This window comes from Vidua macroura, chromosome 25 (assembly GCF_024509145.1).
Source record: "Vidua macroura isolate BioBank_ID:100142 chromosome 25, ASM2450914v1, whole genome shotgun sequence".
In the NCBI taxonomy this organism is placed as follows: Eukaryota; Metazoa; Chordata; class Aves; order Passeriformes; family Viduidae; genus Vidua; species Vidua macroura.
In genome coordinates, this window is record NC_071595.1 from 5087877 (window position 1) to 5097692 (window position 9816).

Consider the following 9816-nt stretch of genomic DNA (forward strand, 5'->3'; position numbering starts at 1 on the left):
CTCCGCGGCGCCCGCCCCCGGCCCTGAGGGGCGGGCAGGCCCCGGCCGCCATTTTGGGGGGGTCGGAGGGCGCTTGGGGCGGGGAGGGGAAACTTTCCGCAAGGCCCCAGCGCGGAGCTGGGCGGGCTTGGTGTCGCTGCCGTGGCTGGTTCCACGGTGGGTTCGTGCTCCGGAGCCTGCCGGACAGCCCCTTCTCCGGACCCGGCCCGGGGCTGCCGCTGCCTCGGGGCTTTGGTGTCGGGGCAGGCGGTACCGGTCCCGGCTCTTTAAAAGCAGGGCAGAGCCCCGCGCCAGGTGGCCCAGGGAGGTTTTGTCCTCCTCTCCCGCCGCATCCCCCCGTTAGTGCCATCTCTTGGAGAGTTTGGGACTTGGTGGTCAATCCAGCTCTGGTTGGTTCCACCTCTGGTATCTGCAGCCTGGGGATGCCGAGATGGGATCAGAGACAAGAGACCTCCCCCAGCACTAACCGGGAAAAGTTGCTCCTGGTGTAGCTGAGCGGTGAGCAGAGCCCGGGACTGCTGACCGGGCGGGTGGCAAGGTGAAGGACACCGGGAGTGTGCCCGGTGCTCTGCACAGCATCGCGCTGCCCTTGCCCAGCTGGGTCCACAGCAGACGTGGTCAGAGGCCGGTGAGCAATTCCAGCCTCCCGGCCAGGCAGCAAGACGTGACAGGCTCGGAACCTACTGACCGTTGTGGGGGCGTCTGGGGAAAAAGGGGGGCTGCCTCCTCACCTTGTCACATCCCTCATTCCACTTGTCCTTTTCTGTACTTTTCTGCAGCTTCCTCTGACTGCACTAAGTCCCCATCATTAAAAATATTAAAGAAAAAAATTGCTTTATCATAGAGGAGCCAGAGCTTCCTTAGTTTTCCTGTACGTCATTTCCTTTCCCGGGACAGAAATTTCTAAGTGTCTAACATCACACCACTAAGCTTTTTTCTTCAAAACACCAGCCGGGGCAGTGGCAGCCCTTGTTGCCACGAGCACTATACCACCAGCTGCAGCCATGCTGCTTCTGCAGGACACAGAGCAGGCAGGTTGTCTCTCACTTGGATCCAGAGATTTGACATTTATCATTTACTGGGTTTCCATTCACTCTCTTTCTCACACTGCAGACCCCACCTGGCAGTTGGTTCAGCTGCCACTTTGGTGAGGGGCTTCTTTCTCCTCTATCAGCTCAGCTCAGTTTGTTTGCTGTCACCTCCCTCCATCACTCATGCTGGGTGGGTCAGGATTTACCTCACACCTTGTGCTTTCCCTCGAGCAGCAGTTCGGTGTGCCAGTGCTGCTGGCATCTGTGGCACAGGAGGCTGAGGGGTGTCTCTGAGTCCTTAGTGAGCATTTGCTCTTGTTTGCACTACTGACAATGAGAACTCACCAAAGCCTGAGGCATGGTTGCTATGCTTATCTCTTGTATTGGAAGGATGGGTGCTGGGTTTCCAAAACCCAAAGCAGGGTGCCAGCACCACTGGTAGAAAACTTTTCCCCCAGATGTCTGTGGCAAGCACATTTCTCTCTCTCTCAGGATTTTTTATTGAGGTGCACAGAGAGAAATGAAAGAGAAAACAATTTCTATTTCTGCTCCTTGTTTTTCTCTTGTGGAATGTGTTTGGAGAATTGTTTACCCTGAGTGAGCGCTTGGTTGGACCATGGTGGATTGTTTGGGCCTGATGGCCAATCGGATCCACCTGTGTCTGGGCTCTGGAGAACAGGGTCACAAGTTGTGAGTTAGTTAGATATGACAGTTAGAGAAAGTAGCATGTAGTATTTAGTATCCTCTTTTATATAGCATATTAATGTATTATAATATAATTATAATAAAGAAATCATTCAGCCTTCTGAAATGGAGTTAGATATCACCATTCTTCCCATTGGGTTCACCGACATCTACAACAAGTGGTGACCCCGACGTGATCGTGATGGGGGGGTGGGTGTGGAAACCATTGCACAGATCTGCCCTGTGAAGTCTGCATCAATGAGACCCAGGTGCACAATGATTTCCTGAAGGGTGGCACTAGACCTCCCCATAAGGAGAGCACTCATGCCTTCACCCAAGGGACCAAAGGCATCCAGGGGAACCTTGTGTATCTTAGACGATTCTAAAACAACTGTTGCTGCTGTGCAGACATCCACGCCTGCTGATCCCCAGGTGCTGGCTGCAAGCTGGCTGAGCAAACCTCCAAACACATTCCACAAGAGAAAAACAAGGAGCAGAAATAGAAATTGTTTTCTCTTTCATTTCTCTCTGTGCACCTCAATAAAAAATCCTGAGAGAGAGAGAAATGTGCTTGCCACAGGTGTCCCCACAATGACTGATAGAAAGGCTGCATAGTCCCAAGGGAGTGGGGTGTAAGTAATGTGGGTAGGTGTGACCAGAGATGATGGGCAAGGAGAAATGACAAACACAATAAAATCACAAATGATATGGGGAAGCAGCAGAAGCTGTCAGTGTGTTTGACAACAGAGGATCCATATGGGTGTGGTAGCTTAAAACAAATAAAAGTAACTCATGCATCTTATGCACAGCCTGATAACGTGAAAAATGGATGGCTCTAGGATGCCACCAATACCAGAGGCAGGAGAGTCAAAAGGGATTAGCCAAACTTACAGAGAGCAGATTTCTCAGTGGTTATTAAAAATGTCTATCTGAGTCATCTTCCAGTTCATGAAGTCCCTGAACTTCAGGTATTCTTGCTATTCTACTCTCTCTGCTTGTATGGTGAATTTAAGTGAGGTGTCTGAGTTATCTTGCTGTTGCTGACACATGCAGTTGTATGTCCCTCCTAAAATTACTTGTGTGTATGTGCTGCTTGTTCTCCACCAGTTCTGGCATTTGTTCCGTTCATCAAACTGCCAGACAACTGACTCAGAGTGAATACTTCTCTGCCTACAGTGAGTTGAATTAGCCCAGTGTTTTATAAGCCAGCCAATTAGAAGTGGAGATTCTCCTGTTATTACCTGATTCCAGGTGTTTGGGTTTTAAGTATTTAGAAGATTAGATTCATGATAAGATCCTGATGTTTGTTGAATTAATTTCTAACAGCTCCCAACAGAGCTGGAGCCTTGGTTGTGTTAAATGCCACACAGAGTTTAGGAACAGTATTAAACACAGCAAGCAGGGAAAAAGAAACAGAATCATGCTTGTGTGGACAGAAGTATTGCATGGCTTGCTAGTCTCACATCATTATCAGCAGTCGATATGGCAATGTAAGTTTTATTGTGTTTGGGGTTTTGTGTGTATGACTGTTTCTTGTTCCTAGAATCAGCTACGTGCCACCATGAGTCCCCACAGAAGCCTGCAGACATGTCAAGGTATGGTAACAAAGGCACTGAGAAGCCTGCAGCACATAAGAAACGGGTTGATGTCTTGTTAGTTTGTACTGCTGCCATCTTCCTCTCAGTCAAAAAACATATGCAGTCCAGTGAGAACACCATCTCTTCTCAAACCTAGGGCTTTCATATCCGTCTTCACCAGCTGCATAAGGAGCCAGAACCTGACACACCTGGAGAACACCAGGATGGGGAGTGGCAATTGCTGGAAGTAATAAATACACTACGAGTAGGGTTTGTCTGAATACATCAGACATTTCCACTACTGATCCTTCTACACAAGTCTCATTTCAATCTTGCAGCATAGGTAATGTAAATAATGTCATTAAACATTATGAGGGGATGTTTCACCTCTTCCTGGAGCAGACATCTTAAAAATGTCAGCTGAATTTGGTCTACACATTGGGCCAGAAGGGGTGCATTTAAGGATGCCAAGGGTGCTTGCCAATATAATTTCAAAATTGGCACCATAGCTACAGCTGTCTCTCTTGATGTTTGTTCAAGGACTTCCAAGGTTTACTGCAGAGGGAGTTGTGAACTCAAAAAAGAAAAGCAGGGTACTGAGTAGTTTCCATGGTGGTTCAAAATTTGAAATTGTCTATCCATTATTAACTGCTACAGAATAGACAGGAAAATACAAAGCATCACATCTTCACAGTACCAAAATACCTTTTGTTAGAATATCAGAGTGGTAAAAAATTGTATTTGTCAATTAAAGCATTCTGACACTGTGTTAAAAAGCCTGTTCTGCAAAAACATTTCCATCATGTCACAGACTGATTACATATGCAAAACAGGAAGAGGACTTTTGGGCATGTGTGTTTGTGAAGATGTGATCTGTTCACCAATAGGGCTTCATATACTTAAGTAGTCTTACATATTGTTCTTTTGTTCCTTTGTGCATTTCGTTCCTATTGTGCATTTGTTCCTTTGTACTCCCCTGACAAGGGGCTGTTTTCTAATTGGTGAGCATGGTGAGATTGCTTCAACCCACAGGCTTTCAATGACCATATTTCTTTCATGTAGCAAGGTTCAGGTTTGTCGTGGGAGGCGTGATCATGTTCCACATTCATTGTCCTGCCAGTCTTCTGTCATGGTGACTCCACATTGCTGATACTCATCCTCTTCCCTGGTTGTAGGAATAACCTGCACTGGAATTTAAATGCAGGGTGCTGCAGTGAACACACATGCTTTGACATATATTTAGCTATTTCTTCTGTTTTCAATAAATGTTACAATATCATTGAAATAACTCTCTTCTTGGACATATCAATATGTACTTCTATACAAACATAACATGTTTTAACTTACCTTTGTGCTCAATATTGCAAGAGCTTCACTGGAGAGGCACTGAGATATCACTCAGCCCTCATGTACCTTCTATGAAATACATTTGTGTGCTCTGGACTGCAATTCACAGAGCATTGTAAAACATGGTAAATATGGACATTGATCTCTGTGACATGAGAGCCTCCTCCTTTCAACTCAGAGTCTGTGGGTGTTATTTAATTTATGATCATCTCTAGCGTTTTCATCTGCCAGTTCCATATCACTGTTTTTTTCCAATATAAATTACTGAGGCATGCTATCAAATATTTACTAACAATAAGAATAGTGTAATATTAGACCATGTGCCTTTTAATATTAACCTATAATCTAACCAAAGAAAGGGCCTACTTTGTTTTCTCTTGAATTAAACAGTGTCAAAGAAGAGTAGTGGATCACCTTCCTATGCTGTATTTTGCCATTCTGTTCATAATTGGAAATCTTCAAGAGTAGGAAATACAGGAAGAGAGCAGCATAGTTGATACAGGTGGGGAATGCACTAGCCAGCCTCTCAAGGGCCCTTCTGGGACCATGATTTGTAATTTTATGTTTCACACTGAGCAGGTGAATCACCCAGGGATCTTGGAAGTCATCACGCACTGGCCCAAAGGTGAACATTTTGAACTATCATCATCAGAGGAGGATGAAAAATTGACTGCTGCTATAACAGCAAATTGAACAGTATCAGGGACTGGCCTCAGGTGTGGGAGTTCACCTGGTTTATGGTTCAAGCCTTCCCCTGTGGCCTGTGGCCTGTGTCAGCTCACATATCCCCAGGCAATGAGCAGCACAGCTCAGGAGTGAGCGCAGGTGAGAACCTGCACTGGCAGTGGCCACTCTGGACACACTTTGGGAGGACATTGTGTGGACATGGCCATGTGGTGGCACCACCCAAATCTCTTAAGCTTGACAGAGCTAGATCAGTGCCCTTTTGGGAGGGTAGAGGAGCCATGTCCCAAACAGAGCAGCCTTAAATGCTTTCAGTGAGAGAGAGGACTGCCCTACTGTGACCACACAATTGCTCTGTCTGACTCTGCAGCATGTGGGTGGTCCTGGGGCATCACTTTATGGTCCATCCTCAGCAGAGGCACCAGTAACAGGGAGAAGCTGCAAAGCTGTGCTACAAATGCAAAGGAGAGGTTGAAAGCTGTGGTGGACATGCACTGTGGTGGAGTGTGTTGGGATGGCCACAGCAGTGGATGGTGGAGATGAATTGGGGTGGGCTGAGAGATGGAAGGGTGTACAGAAGGATTATGGGGTGATTTTCAAAGCAATGTGTGGCTTTCATATTCAGTATAGACATGACACTTCTAAAATGCCCAGAGACTAAAACGTTGCATGACATTTGGGCTGCACCACTTGGTATGCTGTCTTGTCTGAGACTTCATCCAAGACCTCCATGTGCCAACTTCCCACCTGCCAATCAGGGAAGTAATCCCAGAGGCAGAGAAGTGCATGTTAGAAGGGACCTGCTCTGCAACCCTGGCAGAGGGTTCTGACAGTGATTCCTGACCGCAGTTTGTTTGACCAATACTTAAAGAATTCCAGAGACAGGGATGCCAGATCCACCCCAACAACCTAATTACTAAGAAAGTTTTCCTTGGTGTGTCATTTCGTTCTCCCCTCTCTAACTTCCCATATCTTATCACCGAGGAGTGAAACTTATGGTTATTTTATGAGGTCCTAGTCATTCCACACTTGCACTAACCATATTCTCCTGTTTCAGTTTATGCATTCAAAAAAATAAAATGACAGAAATATAAGATCAGTGATTTTCATGCTATTTATTTTGTTAACATTACTGGCTGTTCTATTCATGATAAAATGTGTAATAATTAATTCAACTAAATTGTCTCCTTTCTACACTTCACCAAAAGCATAGATTCAAATGCAGCATTTGTGAAATATCCACATAACTTACATCTGTGCTATGCTTCTCTGCCCTGCTGCTGATTATAGTCAGGCTGTGTCACACATCTTCTGAAAGAGTTGTAGGTTTTATCAGCTTCACATGGGTAAGATACATGCCATAGAAAATAGTAGTATCAGATCCTGCTCTCCAGAAACTTTCTCAGCCAACATAAATGGTTAATAATATACAGCAGAAATACTAATGTCTTGTAAATACACGCACAATTTCCTCTTCTCAGGTTAGAAAGCATGGTAGAATTGGATAATGTGTCACCTCATCACACAAGACACTCCTTGGTTCACACACCTTGCCTCGTTGCAAAGCTTATTTCATGTGTTGTTGATCTTATATACAGACATGTTCACTGCAGAGACCATGGACAAGTTCTGTTATGGCATGTACAATCCCAGACAGAAAGTATCAAATTAGCAAGAATTTCCCAGTGACATGCACAGAACAGAGTAGAAGCAGAAATGGCAATTACCACTCCATTCCTTAGGAATAAAAGCACAGAAAGTTTTGGGTAGTCTGTGAGATTGCACAAGGGTCAGTTACACAGGAGGAGAGTCTCAAGAGGAACACATTTTGAAAAGTATTAGTTTTTGGAAAGCCTGTTTAAATTCTTCATTAAAAGCTGTATAAATGACTGGATTGATTAATGAGTTTAGGTAACCCAACCAGGTAAAAAAGTCCAGTAGGATGGGATGAAACCAACAGGCATCTTGGCAGATTGGTAGGACTAGGGATATGACAAAAAAAGGCAGCCAGCAGAAAATGAAAGCTCCCAGAATAATGCCTAAAGTTTTGGTAGCTTTCCTTTCTCTCGCAGCAGAAATTCTTTTCCTTTCCAGCACACTATCTGCAAGTTTTATTTTAACATGACCGATAAATATCGGGGATCCACCTGAATGGGAATGCCCTTCATGGAGGCTAGCATTAATGGAGCAGAGGGAAGACCCCGCAGAACCAGTGATCAGGTGTGCAGTAGTAAAACGTTTCCCATATAATGAGGGTGGCTTCAGAATCCTGGATCGAGCTGCTACATAAATTCTACCATACAATATCAGGAGGAGCACAGTTGGGATGTAGAAAGCTCCACAAGTAGAATAAATCGTGTAGGAAATTTGATCTGTGTTTACAGCACACTTCGCAATTTCTTCATGAGCTTTCACTTGCCTCCAGAAAAATGGTGGCACAGAGATACTGATAGATATCATCCAGACCACGGCAATCATGAGGGCTGCTCGGCCAGCAGTGCGGCGTTTGGTGTATTCCAGAGCGTCTGTGATAGCCCAGTACCTGTCCAGGGCAATGACACAGAGGTGCAGGATGGAGGCTGTGCAGCACGTGATGTCTGATGACAACCAGATGTCACACAGCAGCTGGCCAAAGGCCCACGTGTGGGTGACAGTGTAAGCAATGCTGACAGGCATCACCAGGACAGACACTAAAAGATCAGTCACTGCCAAGGAGCCAATGAGGTAATTTGCAGGTGTGTGGAGCTTTCTAGTCAGAAAAATTGTAATAACAACAAAAACATTTGCAAGGATTGTTGCCAAAGTTATAACAGACAGAAGGATTGACAGTGAAATCTTCAGCCCTAAGAGTGTCCTTTCATCCCAAGACAGAGGTGTTTCAGTGACATTTAAGGATTTATTTGCTGAGCTCTGGAGAGAGAACTGTGCTGAATGGTTGTACTGAGTCATCCTCTGCTCTGATTTCACCTTCCAGTGTAAACTTTCTGGGACAATGAAGAAAGATGTTCACTTTTGTTGATAAAATAGAATTTTTCATATTTTGGTCAAACACTGAAGAGTTATTAACTTGTTGAAAACTTCAACTGACGCAGTAGATGAGGTACTCTCCTTTGCAAGATTTTCCATCACATCACATCACATCACATCACATCACATCACATCACATCACATCACATCACATCACATCACCACATCACATCACCACATCACATCACATCACATCACATCATCACATCACATCAATTACGTAATTGCTAAAGCAAAATGTCATCCAGACATGAGTCTGGTGTACGACAATGAAAACAGTACTATAAGTGATAGGAATTCACATGGTTTTCATCTTGAAGAAAGCTAAATAATTCTTTGTTATCTTTTTTTCACACCTCCTTTCTGACCTAATCTCTGCAAAGTTGCATAAATCAATCCTGAAGGGTAAGAGATGGAAAAGAAACATCTGGGCATGCAGTTGATGCCCCTTTGTTTGAGACAAAGCTACCCTCAAAATTATTTTCCTTTCCTCTCTAATAGTTGAGTGTCATGTTTTTGGTATTTACAAGGGACACTTTATTAGTAGAGTACCTAACATATAAAACAATACTTCTGAATTCCTTCTGTAAACATAATTTCTCCCAGATTTGCAAACCAAGACTTCTTCAAGTACAGATCTCCATTTTTATTTATTTCTCCAGCCAATTCAGGTTTTCCCTTCAACAATTAGTCTTCAAATGCTGAAGTCAGGTGTTGGGTGCCAGACCCCAACGCACTGGTGCACATTACAGCACAGGGTGCAATCTACAGGCTTTCCATACTTTTCCTTGTATTCACCAGGACTGGATTTCCTGAAGTCTTCACAAACCTGAAGGAAACATCCTAAGACAGATTTCCATCAGGCCTTCCACTCACTTTCATGAATACCAGACTGTCACTTGTATTACGCCAGCCCAACCCTTCTTGAAGGAGATCCTGAATGTGGGTCATGAATGGCTTTGAAGTGTGCTCTGAGGGCTACAAGGAGGAACACCAAACTTCTCCAAGGAGATAATCACCAGGCCAGCCTTCTCCCAGCCATGGAGGAGAAAAGCCTCTCTCTGTCATGGCTGGTACCAATTCATGCCATCCATCCAGTCACTCAGTTGGGAATCTGTGGAGCAAGAGGAGCATAATATTCTACATGAAACATCAGCACTTTGGAACTCAAACAGCCTCTCTTAAGCTCCTAAATCCTAATATAAGCAATACTTTTCAGTTTGGTGTGTTTGATTTTTTTTTGATTTGATATACAACCTCCTTCTGTGAGTCAAACATTTTCAGACATGCTTTTTCTTTTGAGGTGTACTTTTCTAATAAGGAGACATAGAAAAGTCTTGTATTTCACACTAGACTATTACTTTCTTGATTTTTTTTTCTCTAGGAAGAGAAAATTCCTTCCTCATGGCCAATTTGTGACACTGAGCAAAGTCAGTGCATGATTATTTATCATGTATTCAGGGAAG

General features: G+C 44.3%; 1 protein-coding gene across 1 annotated transcript; it reads right to left on the bottom strand.

The window, feature by feature from the left end:
- Positions 1-6423: 6423 nt before the first annotated feature.
- On the bottom strand, positions 6424-8441 carry HTR1D (5-hydroxytryptamine receptor 1D). The gene has a single exon (XM_053998815.1). It carries the CDS (start codon positions 8270-8272, stop codon positions 7136-7138), a length of 1137 nt encoding a protein of 378 aa, XP_053854790.1. The 5' UTR covers positions 8273-8441; the 3' UTR covers positions 6424-7135.
- Between the last annotated feature and the right edge of the window lie 1375 nt (positions 8442-9816).